This window comes from Calidris pugnax, unplaced genomic scaffold (genome assembly GCF_001431845.1).
Source record: "Calidris pugnax isolate Ruff unplaced genomic scaffold, ASM143184v1 scaffold70, whole genome shotgun sequence".
Taxonomy (NCBI): Eukaryota; Metazoa; Chordata; class Aves; order Charadriiformes; family Scolopacidae; genus Calidris; species Calidris pugnax.
In genome coordinates this window covers 5326514-5352644 of record NW_015090862.1, presented here as the reverse complement: position 1 = coordinate 5352644, position 26131 = coordinate 5326514, and the positions used below count along the sequence as shown (strand labels likewise).

At 38.0% G+C, this 26131-nt stretch overlaps 1 protein-coding gene across 1 annotated transcript in view; it reads right to left on the bottom strand.

Moving 5' to 3' along the window:
• ADAM10 (ADAM metallopeptidase domain 10) overlaps positions 1–26125 on the bottom strand; it is a 47609-nt gene extending 21484 nt beyond the window's left edge. The window contains exons 1-4 of the mRNA XM_014944505.1: positions 25932–26125; positions 16599–16749; positions 2866–2984; positions 1532–1690 (exon numbers count right to left, since the gene is read on the bottom strand). Of these exons, the coding sequence (XP_014799991.1) occupies positions 1532–1690; positions 2866–2984; positions 16599–16749; positions 25932–25986 (484 nt within the window). The 5' untranslated portion in view covers positions 25987–26125. The remainder of the gene's footprint in view (positions 1–1531; positions 1691–2865; positions 2985–16598; positions 16750–25931) is intronic.
• Between the last annotated feature and the right edge of the window lie 6 nt (positions 26126–26131).

The following is a 26131-nucleotide window of genomic DNA, read 5'->3' as shown; positions in this document are numbered from 1 at the left end:
AAGATATACATTTAGTCAGTCAGAAAACAAGCATAGCTCACAATGTACATAAAATTAAATAACTGCATTCATTCAGAAGGTCTTTAAAATTATGCAACTTCTATTTGATTTTGGGTTAGTAATCATATTTACTGAATGGGGTAACAGGAAGGACAAACACATCTGCTAGCTCACAGCATTTTTAACATACTCAAAGACAGCACACGTACTGCCACGGAATGTAAAATACAGCTGTATTTCAGAAGCTTTATTCAATTGGAAAAAATAAAATTTGCTGAGTTTTTAGCAAAGAAAGATCATTTTACCGCATTCATGCAAGAGAAGTAACCAGAGAGAGAATTATGCAATAACCCTGTGTTTTTCACTGGTTTACAGCACAGAGAAAGTGATAATGTATAAACCCAAATCACAGCTAGAGATTTTCCTCACCTATCTTCCTATTTTTGACATGTCTTTTTACAATACAGTCTCATTATGACATACTTTGAAAATGATTTATCCACATAGCATCATGAGAGTGCTTCAAGTCATGTCTAGTGATCTAGCTCAAAAGTCTTCATCCAATTCCAAATGAGATTTCAAACTCAAGTCTTCTAGGATTTGTACAATGGCCTCATGGAACAAGTTTTTAAATTAAGTTATATTTTAAATTGATTTTTAAGCAAGATTGAAGTCCTGCATAAAGTTAGCTTGTAATACACAACTTGTTAGCTTCAATAAACAAGAAGTAATCATGAAGTGACACTGCCAACACCTACTTGGATGGACTGAAACTTGGAATCACTTGGAATCTTGCGGGATTTTTGGGGTTCAGTATAAAGTTTTTCAAGCATCAAATACAACTGGTTTTTATTATAGCTGAAGACTGATCATACATAAAAAGGCAGGTAGAGTGCAGGAGAACTCTGATGCACCAGATCCGAAAATGTAAGAGTACCCCATGTCCTTTTCTCATCCTCTGGGCATTTACAACTAAAGCCAGACATCCAGGGCTGTACTCTTCAAGTTTACATAGTATTCTCTGTACGCTTCCATCAGCTGCTGTGTAAAATGGGACATACTGGGTGCCTCCACATCTTCTATAAAGCTCTATGAAGGATCTACGCATGCAGGGGAGCTTTTATTTCCCAGAAGTACCACCATCGCTAGACATAGATAAACACTTAGTCACTTTAACTTTAATTATCCTTTCTTTTTCAGACCACAGGGAAGAACAATCAGTAGTGAGCTTTTTAAAAATGCATTTTTCGAAACAAAAATGCATCCATTGTGTAGAAAATACACTGTTTATACACTTACGCCTGACTGCTAAGGATTTTTCAAAATGGCAGTGTAAGAAAGACCAACTTTGATTTGCCAGAAGTCTCTTTCACACCACAACTATATATATGAATCAGTTCAGGACAGCATGATTCACAGTGTCATATGCAAACCAAAGTCTCATTTGATGCTTACAAATGGCTTAGTTTTTGACATTTAATAAAAAAAAAATATATATATTTCATCTGTAGCACAAAATGGAAGTACTCACTGATATCATCTTCATGATAAATAACAGAGTGGAACGGTAGAGTTCTGTCCTTAATATATCTCTCTGCTGGCTCAATATAAAAGGTCCCACTGTGAGTTTGGATGAATCCTTCAAATTTTCCATCAATAACAGAGCCATGGGTAAAACTTCCCTGCTCACCTGTTAAGGGAAAAAGTGCATTAGGTTTTTTATACCTTTCTAAAAAGCTTTCAGTCCTGTGCAAACTTCAAGCATATACACTACCCAAAGTGTTAAGTGGACAATGCTAAACCATGATAATTCCATAATTATCTTGATTGTGCATCAGTACCTAACTGCTAAAAAACTGTATGAATTGTACAGTAAGAAGATTCTGGGTAATAGCAGTAAGCCATTCTTGCAGAAAGTTTATGTCTGAATTTTCAGGAAATTTCAGAGTACTTGGAAGGAAGACTCTGAATGTACATCAAGAACAACGAAACATCTCATTTACTCAACTCTAACTTCGTTCATTATCTTCACAACAAGTACAAACTTGGGTTATATGAGCAAGATAAAGAGGATTAAAAGAAAACACAGAGTAAGCCCAGTGAGTAGGTTCATGTGAATCCTTTAATCTCATCCCTCAGCAATAAGGAAAGAACCAAAAGCTTTTCTGAAATAATTTCACAAAATAAGAAAAAATGCATCAAAACACCCCACACACCTTAAAAGCCCTCTCAGCTACTTAACTGAACTGGCAAATTGGTCTACCTAGATGCATATAAAGTGTTAAGCATGTATACTCCTTTCTGCAGTTTAAAACAGTCACTTCAATACAGTAGGACATTACTAGCAGAGATCTTCAGAACCAAACAGACTGTACAGAGGGACAGAGTAAGTCTTAATCCTTCTTTTCATCTGCTTTTAATTCCTTAATTCTCCTTCCTTTTTAATCAATTTTATGTTTTATATTTCTATTTTGTATACTGAAATATGGTATACTAACCTTTATGATGGTAGCTCTATACTCAAATTCTTTTAAGCTAAGAACAGTACCTGATTTTTTTAAATGCAGACAGCTTTTTCCTTTTTTTTTTTTTAAATGCATCAGACTTCTATGAAGAGTATGTTCATAAACAGAGTTGAACTTCCAAGTTCTATGGATATGAAAATTATCAGGTAAAATACTCATTGATAAGTGTGACTCTTATATGAGAATAAAAGCAGATGGAGTTTAAATGCATTCAGATGCACTATTAAAGTTTAATAATGAAGATAACCTAATCATACAGATATTCATTTTCTGCATGTACTATTAAAAAAACCCGTTTACAATGACTGCACTTTAATCCATTTTAAGACGCTGTACTTACCATAAATGTGTCCAGTGTAAATATGGGAGGTATCATAATCAATTACTTGGTTTGATATCTCTACTTTGAAGTCATCACTAAAAAGAGATGTATCTCTCTTCATACGAAGGTTGAAGTGTCTAAAATGAATAAAACAAGATGGTAAATTTGCTTTGAGTTTCAATTACAAGAGCACTAAGCAAAGTACTTCCAACCAACATTTTCATACAAACAATTTGCAGACTGTAAAATTTATCTATAGAGAACGTTTTCATTGTACAAGAATTAGACGATAGCCTAGAAGAATTTTCTTAAGCAAGGTTAGTAGCTTTTGATACAAGTAACTACATTTACAAGATTTAAACCAGAAAACAAGGTTAGACTTAAATGCATAAATCTGAAATGCTGGGGCAATCTGAAATGCTGCTGGGGCAGCAACATTTAATAAAAAAAACACTTAAATTGGCAGAGTTACATGCACAAACATGTAAACTACTCATTGAATGATCTTGCTCAAATCACAACACATCTTTGATGCAAATCCTACTGCTAACCTTTATATGACATATAATACATTTTCTTTGAACGAAAACAAGTTCGGTTCAGTGAAGTCAAGCAACATAACTGAAGGGTTTCAAAATGCCTGACATTATATGAATTTATACCTGTGACAACCATTAGCTTGCTTCAGAATTTCACTTGGTGTTCTCTTAAATTTTGTATGAACACATAGTGCAAATACAGATCAGTGAAGTTGTTGAAACTTCAATCATTCCAGTTTTACTCTTGGTTTTCTTCCTATATTTTTCTCTTTCTGTACAATCATGAAATTGAATATTATAGTTATGTCACCAATTAGTTACACAAATAGTAACTGATAAGTTGACCACATCTGTCAGTCTTCACCTAAAAAAAAAACCTGTGATCAGTCTGTCAGTATACACAGGATACTAACGACAGAGCTGACTTTCCCTAGTGAAAGGTAGTATCTATTTGTGCTAAGAGCAAAATAACCAAACCAATTAAGTGCTACAGCGTAAAGTCTTTTTGGTACAGCTGAAGCGTATATGAAATATATCTCAGTCCTCACTTGCAAATGAAATAGTACGATACTACAGTTATGAGTATTTTGAAACAACTGTACATTAAGATGCAAAATCCAAGATCAAAGGAAAAAGCCATACCTACACTTTAAACCTGGTAAGGGCTCTAGTGATTCATGTTGACTATCCTGCAATGCAAACAGTATTTCACATTCAAACTATATTTATTATTGTAGCCACAATGTTAATAAAGCTTCAAAGCAAGTATTCTCCTCTGGTGATGCATTAGAGGTATCTACTGCAAGGTTGTGAAATTCAGATGTGGATGGGGAAGGCTAAACTTCACCGACTCCCTGTGACTCCCGGGCTTTGTGCCAAGTCAACCAGGGCTCGGTTATATCTTCAGTATGGATATGTTTTATGAGGGCAGGTTCTTCTGTTAATAAGCAAGAAACAGTTCACTACAGATGCACTTGAGTGTTGGAGTTACCAAAGAACACACACCAGCCAGCAGCTATTAGCTTTCCACAGCCAGATTGAAAGGCATGTTTTCTGATAAATAGCTAGTATTCATAATATCGCTTAGAGACAGAAAAATAATTATTCTTTAAGTTAGCCTCTTTACTAGCTCTGTAAAATTGTCTTTTGATAACATAGAGGTTCATGAGGATGAAGAAAAAACATGAACAAGCAACCCAGAAAAACATTGCAGGACAGAATGCTACAAGATAACGCAATACATTTTCCTAGAGGAAGAATAAATAAAATACTTTAAGCCACCTTGTGTAGCTCTTCTGGGCAGGAGTTAGAAATGAACAGCCAGAAAAAAAAAATTAAGACCAGCACTGATAAGAATTTGAAGAACTTCAAGTTGTACTCACTTTGGTTGTAATACACTGCTCAAGGTGCTACAGAGATTTGAACTCCATTTTGGTGTGAGTGTTCTCTGTGACTGAGTTCTGCAGTTACTGAGAATGGGTCAGACTCAAGTGCATCTGAACTGCAGTTAAATGGCAAAAGACCCTCAATACTTCAGAATAGCTCTCCTCCCTTCTCTAATATTTGATAGAAGACTTCTTAGCATAAGAATTTTGTAATTCTGTCTCTGTGCTGAACTGAAGTACCTACTAATCCCAGTAAGAGCATCTATTATGGCTAAAATTACTTTCTCCTGGTGAAAAAAGTAGGTTTTCTGAAAAAAAAAAACAACCAACAAACCCTCAATCTATATAGCACTTTTCTCTCAGAAGTGCAAAAAAGTTACATTAAAATTAGGTTTTTCTGGTTGTATTCGAGTAAGTTTCCAATAAAATTGAGGAACAATAGGAGCAATTATCCCTAACACTCAACAGTATCAGAAATTTCTTTATCATTTTGAAGTACACTAGGTAAGACAACGTAGGACTTGTCATATACTAACTCCCATATGTCAGAATAGTAGGAAAAAAAAATAGGACTTTATCTCACAAAAGTAATTTACCAAGTTTAGCCTAAAATTACATCAAGTAGATAGATGAACGAGCCCTAGGCCTCAATTGTTAAGCCGTCCAGGGTATCCTTTCCTCAACTGCCAAAACTCTACGTTTTCATTCTTGCAAATTAGTACAACATTCAGCATTGTGCTGGACTGGACTACCCTTTTTGACGATGAGCTAATCATGCTTTAGGGTCAGCTCTGCCTAGATGTCCTGCACCACAGGACTGTGCTTTTGGAGGAGCAAGGGGAAGCCCAGCAGAACCCATCAAAGCTGGAAATGGTTCTTCCTGTTGGGTGAGATACCCTTCCATTGATATTACCCCATCTGTCACTTCAAAATGGATGGCATGAAGTCACATATTTCACTAGTTTTAAAATGAAGTACCCTTTATTTATTCTCCTTTCTTTTCCTCCCTTTTTACTTTCCACATTGGTACATAACTAACACTGCAAATTCTAACCCATGCTGTTAATTACCTATGTATTAATGACATGAGCTCTACTTGCAGGGTTCAAGAACTACCTCAAATACAAAATATCACAGCTGTGTTTCACAATAACAATTATTTGATAATTTGATTTCATAACTATTAAACTATTAGATAAAATGATTGTCTCACAGCTATTTTTAAACAACTCTTTCCTTGGTCATTCAAACATGCTTGATGGGAACAGGATTATCTGTCTGGACTGTTCACCCTTTTAATAATAAAAAATGAAGTGAGAAATCCTCCTTTTAATTCTCCCCCACCAAAAAAGGAGGGGGAAAGAGAGGCAACTTGGCGGTAAACGTAGTGGGAAACCAGAATGAACAACTTTAACAAATCACCATAAACCCCTAAGTATTACATGAAACCTACAGTAGAATGTAAATCCCATTTTTATGGCTATGCAGAGACATCTTAAGGTACTACTTAAAAGCGTCAATGAAATTCACTGCACTGAAAAGACGCCAGTTTATAGGTGGGGAGACTCCAAATTGCAATGACTGATTGAAACAGATGGACAGTTGGCAGGGACCCTCCAAAAAAATCTAGTTCAACACCCTAATTTCTCAGCAAGACTCTTCCAAAGGCCCTACACAATCCACTTCAGTATCTCACCTAATACAAAAGTTTTTCTAACATTTACTCTAAATTTCTTCAAAGCTAGCATTTCTTCCCCTTTCTTGAAAGGAATATAAGCTAGTCACTATTCTTCTCAAAATGATGTGGAAGAGAACGCGTCCCAGTTTCCTTTCCTGGCTTAAATCCAGTAACTTCATGAATTCTTCTGAGGACAGGAGACTCCAGAGCAGCTCAACAAATTTGTCTATATCATTCCTGAATATGTTTTCTAAAACTAGTCACAGTGGAGGAAGTAAGAAGCTTCAAATAAGCCTTTTGGTAATTACCATTTTTACAGCACGCACTGAGTTGTCTGTGCCAGCACCTGTACCAATGTTAACAAAGCTCTTCCCTGGCCTAGCTACACACCAGGCAGAAGATTAACCATTTCCAGGGAAATAATGCTGCTTTTATGTACATACTTACTACCTCGCATAAGACATTTTCCAGCAGTAGCGGTCTCTAGAATAGAATTAAATCAATTAAGAGCTCATTTTGACCTTTCTTATTTGTTACTGCTGCTGTCTTAGATGTAGCTAAAATCTGATATGGTAACAGGCCATTACTTGGTTCTTGTATGGTTGTCTGTTTGGTTGAAGACAATTTTTGGAAAAACTGTTTATATGCTGTGATAATAAATCTTATTCTATATCTTATTCATTAATGGCAAGAGCTAGTTTTTTATTTCACTTTAGCCTAACTCAGAGAAACTGTCAGATTTCCAAGTACGTAGCATAGCAACTCAGTGATAATTAAAGGAAAAAACAAACCAAAAACAGCTGAGAGGACCACACTTAGCTAAAACCCCATACTTTCCCATGGGCTTGAGTTATGTTAATCCTACACTCTAATCACACAGCAGTATTTTTTTTTTTTAAGTTGTGTGTATATACTGACAGCACTTGGTAAAATACATAAAGGAGTACAAGAGCTAATGCTTAATCTATTATTCCATTTCTTTTTATTATGGGTTATCCTCCAAGATAAGTGATTTTTCCATGATGGAATGTCCAATATATTGGGACACTGTTAGCGAGTCCGCAGACTTTTCTAAAGCTGGCAGAAAGAGCTGTTATCAGTGGTACCCAAACAGGCACTTGGTGCTTTCCCTTTCCTACCTTTCCTCAGTAAAATTCCTGCAACCTGTGGCAGGCTGTGCAGGCAGAATCACTCAGTGATTATTCTGTTCTCTCCAGAGGAGATTGCTAAAGAATAAAAGGGAAAAAGGAGATGGAGGAGTTACTCCACAGCTAGAAGTGTCTGGGAAAAGGGAATAGAAGGTGATAGGCTGGTGGCAGTATGGAATATGTGACTCCAGTACAAGAAGAGCCTGTTTAGGTTCACCCTCTTCTCAGCAGGAACCAGAAAAACTTCACAGCTGTGCCTCCATGAGCCTCCTCTCAAGTCAGGATCTAGAAGATACTACTCTGCTTGAGGAGAAAGTCTTTTATTCTTATTTTTCCCATTTAAGAAATCAAAGACTCCGTTCTCTGAAAAATGGTAGAGGAGAATAATTTGAGCCCTTCTTTTTAACTGTTTCTATATGAGGAATCCCAAAACCAAAACATGGTTCCCACAGATTATCAGACTCATTCCAACCCTGAACTACATTAAATAGAAGAAAGCTTAAAAACTTAAAGGTGGGTTTAAACTAATCACAAGCTAAATCTAGACTTATGGACATTATTATTTTTCACACTGTTTTCACTGACTATTAAATCCACACAACATATTCCATCACCATTTAACTGACAATTCCCATGGTCCTGCTACTGACACTAAAGAAAGCACATACTTGGAAGAGCATGTGACAGGGTCTGCAGCTTTATCATTCTTTCCACTACCCACCTAGATGCAGATAGAGGGTATCATCCTCTAGTAAGTATTTATCTAAAAAACAATCTCTAGAGCATTGCAAGGATCAGCAATCCCAGCTAGAAAGCCTGCAGTTTACATTTGTTTTCCATCAACACCTCTAGGGTGGCACTTGTGATTGTTCAGAGATTTCTTTCCTGACCTTCATAAGTCAGACTTGCTGAGCTTGTTATTCTAGAAGAACACGACTGAGGATGCAGCTTTCATCCTAAACAATCTACCACTGGTTATTCTTGATATACGCGGCTGCAACCACATAAGCTAGCTCAGATCACAGAGACCAGCAAAGTATGATTACAAGTAGCTACATGTTGGCTAATTTACGCTCTAAGTCAGCCAGCCAAGTATTTCTGTCCTGAAGGAGCATGGTGTGCAGATTTTAAAGCAGAATAGTCTTTACCAGGGTTGATACTTTTTTCCTTTCAGTAAAACTTATTTGAGAGCAGATTCTGTCACTTGGTTTCCTGTTTATCCAAAAATAACCTTCTCATTTGTATTTACATAAAGTTGAATATTTATATGCAGTGCCATGTTCTAACATAACTCTAAAATATGAGTTTGAAAGAAAACAGGCAAAGATGTACTAGAATAAAATCACAGGGCAGAGTTACTACATGAATTTAAACTAAGAAACTAGTTTAGAAAGAAACTTTCTTAGTGAAACAGAGAAGGACATAGAAAGGAATCTGCTAGCTGATCATATGAGCACATAGCTTAAGTACTTTCATTTAAGTCTACTGCTTTTCATTTTAAGAACATAGCTATGTCTACTGAAGTTTGCTGGCCAAGGTGCAAAGTTCTAAGGCATTAATACCAATTTTATCAGTACAGCTGGGAAACCCCGTGCCTTAGTCCACTGGGCAGTGTCACCAGTCCAATGCCACTGTACCAGGCGGCTCCTAGACAAACCTGAGTGAAATGCTAAATGCTTCTTTCCTGAGGGCTACACATATTCCAGCTCACTGTATTTAAATCCACAAAATGCAAGGCATTTAAGCCACAGATCCAGCCCCTAAAATGTTTTTTAGATTAATTTCATTTAAAAAAAGAGAAAGAACTCAGGTCTCTGCTTCCCAATTCTCTGCAAGATAGAACTGCTTTATCTGCAAGCACCAACATAGGGTGGGGTGGTTTGGTTTTTGTTTGTGTTTTTTATTTGTGGGGTTTTTTTTAAACACAAAACAGGTGTAGAAAGTGAGACCCAATTCATGGGTATCTTGCTTTGCAAGTTATTTGTCAAAGTATGTAACTTAAAGGTGACATACAATATACAGGGGATGACTGAAGAATAGTCACAGAGCACTGAATAAAGCTGAAAAAACTACAGTAAGAACTAAAAAGATTTTTACTTTTTTTAATTTCAGAACAGACTAAAATGAGTTGTAGTAAGCAAACCTTGCAAAAAATTCACTTAGTAAAATTCATGGAAATAATTCACATAAGTCAGAAGCCAACCAGTCAGTCCTATTTGATGACCACTAAAATCATTGAAGAAGTTATTCTGTTTAGGAGGATGTTTAAGTGTACATGGAACTGAAACAGACACAACATAAATTTTCAGATTAGTCCAGTAACAGTGAATCTGCCTTATATTCTGACAGACTCACAGAATGTAGAAAACAAAGCCATTTCATGAATTGAGTACCATGTTGTATGCACAATTACAAAAGTACTTAAAAATAAATTAAATGCCGAAAAAATAAAGGTAGTCTTTAATAAAAAACAGAGGGTGACAATATGAAGGCCTCTTTAATCCAAGCATAACTAGCTCAGTTACTCCAGTCCACCAGACAGCATGGCAGAATGCTCAGAATGTCACCTTTGAAATTCAGGATCTTGAATATGATTTCTGTGCAGGTAGCCTCCTTCATTTTCATAACCTACTGAAATACAGTCAGCAACTATGTTATTTAAACACAAAAATTTACCAGCTCTGAATAATGAATCCAATGCAAAGGGCTACAAATTACTATAGAACCAAGAATAAAAAATCCTCGTACTTAATTAACAATTCTGAAATTGTGGCCCATTCCTGCTATTCACGACTGTACCCGAAAGCTCAAACGTATGACTGAGAGCTTTTCAAAATAATTATGAAAAAGACACCCACACAGAGAATCAATATTAAAGCCAATCAGCAAATACTGCTTCACAAATACACTTTGCCAAATGGTGCAGGGAGCACAGATTAAGACCCAAAGCCACACAGCTCCACAACATGCAAGCTCTCATTGTTATAAAAATTCCTCTTCTCAATGGAAAACATTGTAAAAGCCAGTACAGTATTTAAGAACCAATCATTTATTGAACTTTATTCTGAACTGGGTGACAGTTAAAGCATTTTTATCTAGCAGCTGAATCGCATGGTCACTCTGCAACATATTAAAGCTTTACATAGCATTTTTTAAAAATAAAGACAGCATAGAAAATTTGCTCATTAACTACAGGGGGAAAAAAAAAAGGTTACATGCAGTACCCTACTAGTAGCAGTACTGAGACTGACGCAGGTTTTTCCCAGCTGCTTATTGATCAAATGCTACTCTTGGCACTTTGACACGACCAGGCAAAACAGCCTCAAGCGGACACTTGCCTCACAGCACCTCCCTGACTCCAGGCACCCACTGTCGCTTTTGAAAGCACTGACAGGCACTTTACCTGTCAAGTTATTTCAAGCAATAATGACCAAATCTTGGCATCTACTGAACTTGCCACATTAGGCACATGCATACTATTAGGCTTTTTATATAGAACCGTGAAGACAGAAATTCTTCTCCCTCCTACCCTCCCCATACAAACCCAAGAAAGGTAGGATAAGAAGATTCTTCTAAACTTCCCCCCTTCCAAAAGCCACTTATTGTAGTTCTAAAGTTGCAGAGCAGAGCTGGAAGCATGCAATGGACACGTAGGGGAATGTCCTTGTGGCGACACAGAACAGTAGGCAAGAACATTCTGGTGACTAAGAAAACAAGAGAAGGAAAATGTCTAATGGTCATCAAGGATCACTACAAATGACCAGTACCATTTATCTTTTAATGCAGTGGAATCAAAGCTTGTGTGTCACCATTACTTAGAAGGTATTCAAGTTTCTGACTATCATAATGTAAACCTGTAGAGCATTTATGCAGACTGATCTGAAAACACAATATAATAGTCCATTACATTGTGAAGCACAGTAGAAGAAAGTACTTTCGAGTCCAGATGAACTGTATAAGATGGTGGAGACTGAAGAACAGGTTATACCAGTTGCCCTGACATAATCACCTAATATTTACATGATTTTAACCCCATATTGAGCTAGTTTTTAAGATCTGGATACACTGGGCTAAGAATCTAGACTTCACAGCTGTGACTTGTAAGCCCAAATTAAAACACGGAGAAGCATTTTTATTACTGATGCCCATATTTTTTAAAATATCTCAGGTTTTATAGAAGAACAATATTCAACAAGTGAATGCTTCAATATTCACAAGCATAGCTATATGGAAGGTCTTTTTATTTGTATGGCTTACGAAGAAGTGACGTTGCAATCATTTCCAGTATCAGTTTTTCTGTTATAAGAATCACATATAGACCATATATTCTAACAAACATCTCTGAAGTTAACAGCTTACAAGTATTTTTTTAAAAATAAATTTTTAGGTAAAAATCGAAGTAAAACTGTAAACTAAATTGCAAAACATCTGAAAGAAGTTCTCAATGTATCTTTAAGTTAGTAGTAAGCAGGTGTTATCATGTGTTCAAGTACTACTTGGAAACTTAACTGCTCACTCAAGTTGCGTAGGCAACATTCCCAAGCAAGAGTCACTAACTAATCCAGGAGAAAGAGTGAAAGTGGGTGTGGGTGGGTGATTAACAGGACAAATTAAGAAAAAATTAGAAAGCATAAGCTATTAAGAATGCACTACATAAAGTTGACTGACAGTACAGTTAAACCATACATAGATTAAATTCCTTTATTCTTCTGAATGAATCAGGGTGTCAGGCATTCACGGGTTTGCCACTAGGTAAAAAGGTATAGTTCAGAGAACATCAGATGTCAGACAAGTTTTCAAGCTCTGTCCTCAAAATGAAATAACTGTGAATGAAGTATCCAGTATATTTCTGACATTCTACAGTTGACAGGAATTCAGTTTAAGACATTCTACAATTAATGTATTGCAAGTGTTTATATTGAAGAATCAAAGAAAACAACTTTCCAACTTCTTTGCATGGAAAGGGTTGTGTTCAGTAAGAGAACAAGTGCAAGTACACAATTTGTGACTAAGTCAAAATTGGGCATAAAATAGAGTGTCAGTTTTAGTGATGTCCTAACTTCATTTTCAAAACTACTGAACATTACCTTGACATGCAAAAGAAAGCTATGTCATATTAAATTCCTTCACTGTATCTCAAGCTGGTGCCAAAGGCATTGCTCTTCTATGAATATGTATTTTGGGGCTTTTTTTGGGTTTAGGGTTTGAGGGGGACGGGTTTTGTGGACTGGGTTCAAAAGCTACTTTATACCAGGAACTTGGTTAATATTAACACTGTGCATTCATTATCTTTGTACGAACCTTCCCTGGACTCAAAGGGCACCTTAAATTAACTCACACTAAAACACTCAATATAAGCTGGCAGGTTGAAGAGCTTTGATACATAACCAGGACTGTTTTAAAACTTCATATTCCTTCCAACTTGAAGCATTTCAGAAACAAGCACAATTTGCACCACAGGTGAAACAATACTGTCAACTCATCTAAACTCATGGTTTATGATTCAAAAGAATTAATAGGTATCCATATCTCAGTTTCAGCAATTTTAACTGCCCTATTAAGCTAGTGTTTCAGCACTGAATAATGGCTGGTCTGATTTAATTCACTACATCTGCCACAACAAGTTGTATTTTCGATTGCCCAACAACAGAAGTTTTGAAAAATTTCTGTTCTTAACAATATGCTGTGTAGCATTTAACTTTCAGATGAAGGTTAGATAGGGCAGGGTTTCTCAATGATGACATGTTATACACCCATTTGTAGAACTACTGAGTCTGGTGTGAAAAAAGGTAGCTTTGGGTTTAATTCCATTATGGCAGTATGCATTTTATTATTAAACTGTCATTATCTCATAGTTAAATGGTCACTTTAGCTTGGTAGAAATATAAAATATTTAAATTTAGTTTTTATTTCTTCCTTTTTCAAAAAAAGGGTACTATAAAATACAGTTCTTAAATCCAAACAGCTACTGAGAAGAACGAATGCTACTTAGGCAATCATAAAATACGTGTAGCTGCCAGCTGTTTTCTGGACAATGAAACTATAAGTTTGATAAATGCTTATCTAGCATGTGTCAGCACTGCCACTGAGAAGTGCAGCATTGTGTCTTCCTGCTCACCACTTATGCTTACTTCTGCACCTTTTCCTCTTAGAGCAATTTTGCTTATATACCAAATTGAATGATGAGTTAATCTGGCTGAAAAATAACCAGCCACATCACCTTCCCATCTCATTCGCATTCCCCGTGACCAACAGGTGCTTCCTCTGGCACAAATGGAAAGATCAAGTTTATAAAAGTTCCAACTGGTACCAGAGATACAGCATAAGAACCACTGTGGTCGAGCTAGCTTCACGTGCTGCTTCCAGGAGGGAATGGCAGTAAATATTATGACAGCTTTTCCAGTGTTTCCTGGCTACAGAAGACAGCCATTTCATCAAAAGCCAACTTAAAACAGAAGATTAGCATTTCAGCACTCATAAGTAGCAGCTGTTTAGTGTCTTTATTAAGTTGAGGAGATGCAAGTTGGACAGCTGTATGCCAATAAACCACTATACCTGGACAAAGCCTTAGCTGACCGCTTGGTATAGGGCCATTCAAAAAATCAGTTTTAAATTTTCAGAAACTCAAACCTAATGTTGACTGAATGCCTTTAAGTTTCATCACCTGTATTTAATTAAAACAGCACTTTAAGAGTCTGTGGGCTAAATCTAAATGGTTTAGGTATTTTCCAAAAGCTTTATTTCCTACCTTAGCACAAAGTTATCAGAGTATTTAATAGAAAGGTTTCAATGCTGTCAGTGATGACACATCACTTGCAGTTATTCACAATAAACTAGCTGCAACTACAAAAAGGCAATCCTCTTTATACAGTTTTTCAAGCTGCTGCACACCTTCAAAGCTACTAAACAGACTCTGTGAAGTAAAACACAATTCACTTGATCCTTCCTAATTCATAGTTAAAGAAAAATGAAGTATTTTGCAAGAGCACACTCAGACCAATTAACAGGGATTTGTGGACTAAATTTGCAGCCTCCAACTACCCTCTCTTTGGCAGGAAGCATTAGAAGCTACCAAAATCCTAAATTATGGACTGGTTTAACCTTATAGTAAGTTTCCATTCACCCTCTTCAGTTAACGATGAATTTGTGCCTCAGAGGATAGGGATTTAGAATCAATTCCACATATAAACATCAACACTCTCCTTCATAAGTAATAGAAGCTGTTATCCAAATCTTTATAAACCTGTCAGTCTAAGGTCTGGTGTGATTAAGAACCATGAAGTTAGAGAGGAAATCTTTTTTAGACCTCATTATTGTAGGTTGGGTTAACATTTTTATATGATAAGCATTTCCATCTTATTAACACAGATAGAATGCAAAGGCTAAGCTAAGAGCTCTATTTTACAGAAGAGCATTATAGGATCTTTCCCAAGGACAAGATGAACCTGCTCAAGTGGATTGAGATGTGGACTGCTCCCAGAAAGAATGGCCTCATCCTCCTTCCCTCACTCTTTCAAATCACTGATTATTCTTTTTGCCAAATAATTTTCAGCTGGATCAGTTCCCAGATCCTATTCCTTGCACAGTTTGAAGACTAGTAGTGCCAGCACAAGGATGATGCTGGGAATGCGCTCAGGCCGGATCCTCTCTGCAGCGGTACAGGCTTTGCTAAACCTAAATTAAGCATCAGCCTGCAGCTTCAGACTGGCAGCATTAGACTGAAACTAAACTTCAGCATCTCGCAACATTGCCGGAGATTTAATTTAAAAGTGAAGAGGTTTACAATATAAGGAGCCTCTGAAACATTCTACTCCGCAGTCTTGTTTCTTAGAACAATTTACTTGCAAAGACTAGAGATTGTCTGTGAAGCTACAGCAGAGGCAGTAGCAATATGACTCTTCTTTAATTAATGAAACTCCCTGGACTACAAAAACACACCCAAAAATGTGGTTTTAAGGACAGGTCTTCAAATTCAGGATTTGTATTGCAGTTCTACAGCAGTTACAAACACAACCCTAATGCTAACCTTTTGGGAGCATGCACTGAAATTCAGTCATTACACCACACACCTCCAGTAGCAACACTTCATTCCCTGAAGAAATTACAAGCTGGCACTGAAGCAGAACATGCACTAGTAAAATAGTGTTCCAAACACAGATTAAGACGACCTGGTTTTACCTTTGCTCTGTCAAACTTCCTATGTTTCTATGTTTGGTGAGGAATTATTTATTAAGTTCTAACTACTTAAAATGTAACTGAAATAATTAGAAAAAACAGACATCACATTCTTAAAACATTAAGACAGTGGTGCTGCAAGTCAGGGAGTCAAAGAAACAAAGATACAGACACAAATATTTTAACTTTCTTCTCTTTCTCCTCAGTTACACAAAAAGCAGACCGTTCTAAAGTACAGAGATCTTCCCAAGTGAAACCTACCAATTATACCTCAGTTGCTCACACTGAATATCTAACTTTTGTACTGGATTTTACAATCATATGCTAAATGCAAAGCACAGCAAGTCTTCTAACAGCAATTATGTTTGCCTCATGTCAAAGAATTGCTGAATACCACAATAGGAGAGAAAACAGGTGACACCATTACACATGAAACTTAAAACTTCTTTGGCCTATTTTGTAGTTTCAAATGCAATTTGAAATATTACTTTTTCTCAATTAAGTCTCCCTGATTTAAAAAAATATGCCAAAGCTGCATTATAAACTCAGAATCAACTACCATTCTGTTCCCAGTATGATTCCATTGTTTGAGTTTCAAAGTGCATTAATAGTTACTACCAGAAGTTTGCATGAGTGATTATAAGCAACAATTTCACACTTAGACTGGACAGAGCAAATACTTTAAAGGAACTGTAAGCACTGCATTTTAGTGTATTCCTGCTAACACTAGTCTGATGACGCTATATCACTTCTCACATTTCAGTATAATTAAAGCACTTATATGAATAAAATATTTTAAACAAATACCTTTTAAAATATCACTAACCTTCCATGAGCATGAAAATCTAGGCGCAAGAACTGATCTTCATGTGATACTGCTCTTTTGGCACGCTGGTGTTTTTGGTGTAACAAATCCGTATCGTAAGATAATCCTTCATAATGTCTAATGTACTTATTTAGAGGATTTCCATACTGCCCTGAAAAGAGAAAAAAGGTAAGGGTTAGTATGTCTGAGAAACCATTAAGGTTACAACCAGGTATGGCAGATCTGTGGTGTAAAACAGTTGGTGATGAGGACCCAACTTCCACATTACATGCATTTTAGCTTTCTCTTTTCTCCCTTTGGGCTTCATTCTACTCTGGTCCCACAGACTGAATGCACACTTGCAGCCAGAGTGCAGGAGAATGAGATAATTTCAGTGATTCTGGTTTCAAAGACAGATTATATATGACCCAAATTATAGCGTGTTTCTTGATGTACACATTAAAGCCAGCAAAGAATTAAAGATATTAAGTGATGCATAATGTTTCAAAACTTCAAGGGGCAATTGTATGTTTTGATACATAACATTTATCAGTAGCTAGCATGAAAACATTCACCCTGTTTGAAACAAAGGCCTGCAGTATTCTTCTGTGCACTTCATGCAACAAACATACAATCCATTCTTCTCTCTTGTAACTCCATAGAAGCAACTGTTTCTGAAGAACAAATCAACTATTCATCACAGAAAGTAGTTTGCGTATCAAATCACTCAAAGGTAAGCACTATCTCTCACAGCGTTATTATACAAAAAGTTTTAAGCATCCTGTGACAGCAATATATTGCCAAATGCATTTGTAGAAGGAAGGTTTCCAGCACTGTCAACATTTAGTAAAAATTTCCATACACATTCTTCCCTCCATGACCTCTTTGATAAAGCATATTCCAAAACTTTAGAAGGTGTTTCGGTGAACTATGTGTTTTTTATTTAAACAAGTCAGCCCTACCTTTTTTTAGTCCACCGGGATGAAATGTGATAACACAAAGAGAAACTGAGTGCAGTAAATGGATCATTATCATTTTTACTAGCAGTAACACATCTTTCACAAAAAGGAAACAAAGTCAAGCGACTTAAAACCTGAATTGTCTATATAAAGCTGTGGTATACAAACACAATCTTATCTACGCTACAAACATGAAACTAAAATACATAACTTTCAAGTTGCTGGTTTCCCAGTTCCTAGTTGAATTGGTAATCTTCAAACATATCCTCATGAAGGGCATAAGACTTGTTTCCATATCATAGGAACTGCATTTATTTCACAGTACTTACTGCTGTGTTCTGAAGGTTGGGCAACCAAAATCAATGGTATAACATTATGCACCATTTTCTGCTTCAAGGATGTATAACCTTTCTTTTTTTCATTTTCTGTTTTGTTACTTTTTTTCACTGTATGTTGTTATTACTTAACTGTGTGCAAGCGCTTGCCCCATTGTTCTCAGCTCCCCACCTAGCTTCAAGGACCTTCTTCCTCAACCTCCCCCTTAAGAAAGGGAACAAATTATTCAGTTTACGCTTGATTTTTCAAGAACCTGACTTGGGCTATCTTTTTTTTTTTCCCTCGAATAAATATCAAAGTGCAGCATTGGAGAAATCAAATAGAAAGTCAATCTCCAATTTTCTCCAGAATTGTTAATTCTGCAAGAAAAAAAGTGTGATCTCTCATAATCAGTTTAACCTCAGATCAACCTAAAATGTAAGAATTCTCAGGGATTTCAAGAAATGTTTTTCTTCAGATATCTATACTGACAGGGTCCAGGCAGACCCAATGAGACAAGCATATCCCAAAGCTTTGCTTCAGTAGTGTTACATTTTCACAAATAAAAGAATCTGTTATTGTATTAAGAATAGAATCTTATAAGCAAAAATACAGATTTTCCTTTCACTGCATATATTGTTGTGAGGTCTTCTTTAAACTATTATCAATTTGTCAGTGCTTCTGCTTCTTTTCAAGGGATTAGAATGTCTGATCGCCAATAAGCTCAATGAGCAATACAAAAGATGACTAAGTAAATTAATACTTTCAAATGCATCACTTGCATTTAAAAGCAATGCGCACAAGATGCTACTGCCCTATCTTTTTAAAATTCAAGCAATTATATACTGCAGATAAACCACATTTCCTCACAGTACTGTAGGCTTCTGCAAGTGTTGATTCCTCATCGTGGACTGCAAATACAGTCAAATAACAGAACTTCACTCTAGTTTCCTCTCAGTTCTCAAAATACAAGTCCAGTCTCATCCAGCTTTCCAGAAGCCTCTTAGATGTCTTAAATATTTATAAAATGTGTGATTTAAACAAGTCTACATGAGTTTTAATCCAACTAAGACACAGGACAAACCCAAAGCTTCAGCAACCAGCATAAGGAATTTTGAGGATGAAGGATGTTCTCGCTGTCTGATGTTTCTGTAATCACTTCCAACATAATCCCACAAAATTAAGCAGAAACACCTCCGATGGCCCAAGAACTTCAATAACGCAAACAAGATCAGCCTGAGTCCACCTGTCATATCAAACTGATGCACAATACACATTAGCATGACTACAGGTACATGCTTTCCAATTCCCGGTGTATGATATGACCCAAAACTGTCAACATTAAAGAAAACAAGCTTCAGAATTAACTGATAGAAGCTAAAACTTAAGTTTTAATTTAAAAATGAAACTATGATACTAATAACTCACTTGAAAAACTTTATCAAAACTAAGGAGTTAGTAGACTGCAGAACATGTGCTTCTGTGCTCCATAATCCCAAGGCTATTTAACAAGTTGAATTATCTTCAACTTTTCTGTGGTAGGAGACTTCTAATAATGCACTCCTTAAACTGCTAGACACCTTTTTTTTCTCAGTATTGCAAGGTATTCTTTGAACAGCTTCAGGCACCTAGAAAAAAAGGTTTTAAAGCATGACAACTTACTGACTTTGCACCTAATCCAGATCTCATGACCATGTGGAAAGCTGAGAAACTTCACTTAACTGAGTCACAAAGCATAGTTTTTAAGTGGTAACTACTGTGACAAGACAGCAAAAGGCTGTTGACATTAAAAAGCCTCTGCTAAGCAAAAGCAGAGAAGATTTCAAGCAAAGCCCCTTTTTCTTAACCAGAATGTATACACTTTCTGTGATAACACAGGGAAACAATATTACTTCTTTTCCCTTTCTCCAAAACTTAAAGGTCTCCTTATGCTTTAAGTACTCTCATACTGAGCACTTAACACAAACACTCTTGCTGCTCTCTTGCCAACCCAAAGCAGCTGCATATCACCTGGAGTACACACCGTTTCATAGCTTTTATACAAAGGGTTGAAATCAAGGCTTCAAAATGAACATTTACTTTCACTTCCAGAAGCACATATAACCTTAACATTGCTGTAACGTTCAAAGTCTGCAACTGATATGCAATCTTCTTCCAATAAAACCAGCTACATATCAAAAGTGATTATCTTCTTCACAAAGGTAGCTTAATAAGTAACTCAACTTCGGGAACACAAGAATTTACAGGATCCCGTGGCAAAAGTTCGTTAAACTGAAAAGAAGACATCACTGAAGTGCACAAGGCAGGTACAACTGCTAGCTCCAGTTTTTGTAATTAGAAGACTCTAATCAAAAAGGAAGACATCACAGGATCTAGGAGTAGTGCACCACAAGACATTGTTACAATGGCACGGACACAGGTCTGAGCCTCTGTGATAAATAACTGTTGTTATTTTGCTGTCATTGAAAAACTTATTTTTTTTTAAATTGAGACTGCAAGACGAAGACTTTTTCAAATACGAAGACCTTTTCAAATACGGATAAGATCAGGAAGCATGCAGTAAGGAACACTGAACCATGAGCATCTAAATATAGTTTAAGGAGCTGCTCTACAAATTTTGTGTATCATGTTGCCATCAACCAGACATCAAAGACAGCACAATGCCTTTCCAGGCAACCCAATGCAATAAGCCAACCTTATACTTCACCTGAACGCTAAGCTAGCGGACAGAAACCCTTTAGGATAGAGATATCTGAGAGTGACAATGGGATGGCTTTTGAACCTGACAGGATAGTCTTCTAAAGACTTGCTAAACCAGATGTGACATTTCCTATGACAAAAACCCTCCAGGAATGAACCTTTATTTTCACGGGCTTAGAATACAAGGAAGGACTTTAAACAGAACCAGGCAGAGCATTTAGGTGATTGACAGTCCCTGTGGAAGATTTTTGCATACTGTTTACAGCTCTTCAGCATCCCTAGGGAGTTGTAAAGAAGTATCTACAGTTGTTGTTCTGAATGGACACAAATCCCACTGGCCAGGCAGGGAGTCCGAGGCATACATTCTCACCTTCTAACCAAAATTATGCAAAGGGTAAAACGTATCACCCTTGGGATTGTAGCTATGAGCCTCCTGAAGCACCACGAGCAGCTACATGGAACAACTGTTCGGTGGTCTGTGCTAAATGACTTGCTGTTCCATTAATTCAGTGACGTTATTTTCCCAGACTGTAGAGACTTTCCCTCCCTCCAGACAAAACCTTCCCAGTCTGTGGGAGTGAAACAGTACCCGCAGCAGAGGAAACGAGATAGAGGACACTTAAACCAATCATATATACAGAAGTCCATGGATCATATGGGATGCATCCAAGAATGCTGAGGGAGATGGCTGATGCAAATTTGCGGTCTGAGGCTTTCTATCACCTTTCTGAAACGCTATGGTGATGGAGGGGGGAACCTGACAACTGGAAGACAAAAGTCTTCTCCATCTTCAGTGAGGAGGGCCTGGAGATCTACAGGCTGCTCAGACTAAACCTCAGCATCTGGGAAGATCATGGAAGAAATCCTTACAGAAGCTAGTTTCGTGCACATCAAGAAGACTGGTAATAAACAGCACCAAAAGTTCTCCTAAGTAAACATGAACATCTATTAAGTTTACATATAATGTGCTAAAAGATGACAACATTTGACTTCCCATAAGAGGATAAATCAAGCATGCACTGTTCTAAAAGGCAAAGTTTATATTAAACCACTCAGATTAAGACTTATATGACAAAGGCAAATAGTTCAAACACAACTCAAGTTTGTTAGTGGAACAAAAGCACAGAATACAACTTGACAGACTATCAGCAATTGTTCAGCAGCCAGGCTAACTTAGCAGACAGCTCTTTTTACTGCAAGCACCATCACTGATTTGGAGATTTGAAATGCCAGTATATGATAAACATCCTTAAGAGAATTATTATTATAATTAAAATTAAGATAATCAAATCAAGTTGTACTTTTTCAAGCTGTTGTCAATGTAGAGTTTATTTCTCCTAAAAAATGTTCCCTTTACTTGGGACACTAAAAGAATGTACCCAGGATTCAGATTTTGCACTGCTGTGCATAAGTATATTGGAAGCCAGTAATTCTATCATATACCTCCCAACTTGAATTTCACCAAACGCTTTATTCAGACTGTAGTTTCGTAACTGCCAGGAAAAGGGTAGGTCCCACTGCCCTTTTTCATCCACTCCATTTCTGTTCTTCCCTTGTGCTGGCACTAAAACTGATGCAACTGAAAAATGTACTTTCTCTTCTGGTCAGGTTAGTTACTGGTGAAAGAAAAATGCGTAGCAAAGAAGTCAGGATCATTTCCCTTCACTGTAAACTCACATTTAGGGCATAGTTACACAGTAGAGCACCACCAGTGTAAGCAGTACACAGATGTCTGCTTCCTGGTTAGTTTTTTTTTTTTTACCTTCTTCCTCCTGCAAGTCCTAGCTCTTCCTCCCCACTGGGCTTGGGTCTGCACAATAAACCAGTAGAAGTTATATGCCTGGCAGGAAATGATTAATTTCTTTTGTTTAAATTAGCAGGTTGAGTTGGCTCTTTGTGCCATCAAACACAGGCAGCTGTGAAGCAGGAGAGGTGGAAACGCACAGCCAGGGCAGGGCCACCAGACAGCAGTAACTCATTACAGTGGCTCGACCATACTGAACCTTTAGATCCTTTTAAAAGCAAAAAAACCTGCAGTGTTAGGCTTTTGTGCAATAGTATTTCAAAGTTACTACCTAAATACCTGGTTTTATTTACTTTTAATTACCATAGGCATTTCTAAAACAACCACCTGAGAGCTCCCTTTACCACTGTCTCATCCTGCCATACAAAACTAGTTTATTTTTTATTTTAAACCCGAGATAAATGCTGGAGGCTGACTGCCATGCTAATGAAGGCTAGTATTCTCAATTTATAGCGAGGATGAAAACTAAATCACTCAGATGCCGATAGCTCATAAATGCCTTCCCACAACTCCCCCATGTGTCCAGAAAAAAACAGAATTTCTCCCATACTCGCTGGGAAATAGGTAGCTCAATATCCAGCGGCACAAGACACTAAAACAAGACTTGGAAGTCCTGGGAATATAGAACAGCATGTTGTACCAGTGAAAACAAACAATTTATCATAGACTTGCTCTGATGTACAGCACCTGATCAGCCTAAGCACAGCATGATCACACTTGTTAAATCCAAGCTTTTTGGGGGTCTCATTAGTTCTCTTCTCTGTATTTTCTATTCCTCTTTCCCTTTTGTTTTTTTAAATGACCCTCAGGTAGAATGACAGGTTGTATCAGTTATTTCCATTCCTCATACAACATGATTATGTATGGATAATTAAGTACTGTTTAATATACCTGCATGCATCCTCATCACGTGTAACAAAGGATGCTACTAGAAGCTGCAAATACTGTTGCCCAAACTAAGTACCACTTTACACATGTCAAAATCATTAATACCACCAGTCAGTGAATAGATCCCTTAAGCCAAGAAGTTCCAAGAGTACTGTGGAAAAATGCTGAGATTCATGTTGGTTTTTTTTTAAAAAGAATTCTTGAAATTCAAAGCACATATATCTTACCCTGTATCTTACTTGAGATAAGTTCTACCTTTCCCTAATTACTAAAAAAAAAAAAATGGCGTAGTTTTGCTTCTCACACTATTGAAACTATACTCAAACTGACCTACTGGACCACTTGTTTTATGGTGGTCATATTTACTCAGTGGCAGCAAAGAAAGAAAAACTTCTAAGAGAGCCCTAAGACTAATCTAATAGCAAAACCTGACCAAGCACTTGTTTCAGGGCCTGTTAGACCATATTGCTGATAATGCACCTGTTTTAACCATAATCCATCCGAACAGTTACAAAGCAGCATAGCACAGACCTTGCAGTACACTTCATTAGTGCAGCAACACTAGTGATTGCTTTTGATTTCATTCCTTCTACATAATTTTAAGAATAATACACACTACACAAAAGAAAGTAATTTTTTCAAACAAAACAGACTTCACTAATCTTTCTCCTCAAATAAATCAGACAAGTTACTTTAAGATGTCAATTTTGTGATTCATACTTCACTGTGAACTGAAGTTACAATTAATTCTGTTAATCTATTATATACCTTTATACCTAAAGTATCTAAGATTATTACAATAGAGTATAAATACAGTATCCAGTCACAAAGCCTTGTGTAATTCTGAAAAAAAAGAGTTCAAACTCAGGTATCCTATATAATGTTCCAAACTTACACTCAACATACAGAAGGAGCACTTTTTTTTTTAAAGTCCAGATTAATGGAATTTTCAAAATTATTAACATTTAATACTCATTTGTTTTAAAACTAGACAATTTTACAGATGAGCATAACTTAGCTTCAAGATTTGTATAAAACTAATGAGCACAAGATGCACTGTATACCAATGAAACACAGGGAAACTGCTGGGGCTTTTTTTCAGTTGTTTCCAGTTTGCACTGCTCTCACAATAACATCCTTAAGAATCATGAACTTGCCCTTTTTTCACACAAATATTAATGCCTGCCTAGAAGAAAAGCATGCAAATGAAGAACTTAATTTTTCTGTAAATAAAACCATTTACAGTACCTAAGAAATTCCAGAAATATGAACACAACTGAAACAGAAAATTCTACTATTAAAAAGTAATTTTAATTCAACACCAGAGTCAACACCTTCTCTCAAATGAACACGAATTTATAAATTAAAATATACTCCATGAACTTGCTTCTATATATCCAGAGGACTTTAAGGCATATTTGCCTGCCTAGAATTAAACAGTGGGAACAACCCTCACAACTGGTTAATGAATTGCTTTGAATTAATTCCATGCCAGTTTAATTCAGAAAACAAAGAGGCCTTGAAAAGTATGCCAATAATTAAGTCTGAAATGTCTTGATGGTTTACAAGAATTTATGATGGAAAAGTCACCAGCGAAGTCTTCTGGGTATACCACTCCTAATTGTATAAATAACGGGATGACTTCTGACCGTACAGATCAGCTTGCTTTTTGCCTCAGAGCTTCGCCGCCAGTACAACCCGCTGAAGTTTTCCACAGGCTTTGATGTTACTTTTTGAGAACACGCCAAAGCCCAGGATTTAGGGCTAGATTCTTTGTCACTGGTGCACACGGATGCAGAGCTCAGATAAAGAGAAGTGGTGCCCAAGGAAGCAGAGGAAGCCAGCCCTTATCAGCTGCTCCACCCATCCTTCTCTACCAACACCCTCAGAAGCCCACCTTTTCTACTGTCCGCTCTTGTAAAAATTTGAAACTACTTCCCTACCGTGCCTTGACCGGTTAAACACCACCAGACGGAGCGGAGGAACTACCCCAGCGGTTTCCCAGCGCTGGAAACCCCCTCCAAACGGGAGGAGATGTGCCCCAGTCACACGGTCCCCGTAAACATAACCCTGTTTTTCTCCGCCCTGGGCGAGAGGGGAGACCCTCCCCGAAACCGCGGTCACGCTTCGGGAAAATCCCGGGCTCGCTTTGTATTTCCTAAAGCCGAACTTTCTGCCTGCCCGCGTTTCCTGGTTCCGGGAAGCGGCCTCAGAGAAGGGGAGGCTCGGGCACCCTCCGCCGCCTCGGCTCCCCGGGAGAGGAAGGGAACCGGGGAGCGGTTACGGGGACGGCTGTAAGGAAAGTCCCGAGGCAGCGAAGCGGAGCCAGGCGGGGGAAGAAGCAGCTGGACGCAATAGGGAAGAAAGAAGGGCTGACTCGGTCCTCGGCGGGGAAAAGTCCCGGGAAAGGGGCGGGGGCGCCGGACCGGCCCCGGGCGGCGGAGGCAGAGGGCCCGGGCAGGACGGTACAGACCATGCCCAGAGAGCAGGCGACGGAAAAGAGAGCTCCGGCCGGCGGCCCAGCCGCGGCCTGCTGCCGGGGCGCTGAGGCGAGGCGCCCCGGGGAGCGGGGCCCGCCGCCCCCAGCCCAGCTCCACACCGCGGCGGAGAGGGGAGAGAGAGGGAGAGAGGGAGGGAGGCCGGCAGCCCCAAGGCAGGGCCGCAGGCCGGGGCCCGGCCGCTCCTCACCTCCGGCACCCGCCGCACAGGAGCACAGCAGGATTATCGTCCCCGCCAGATCCATCTTCACCGGGCCCAGGCCCCGCCGCCGCCTACCCACAGCACATCCGCCCCGGTCGGAGCCGGGATGGGGAGGGGCGAGCTCCGCGCCTCCCTCCGCTTTGTCCCCCGCCGCTCCTGGAGGACCGCTCTGTACCGCCCTACGGCTC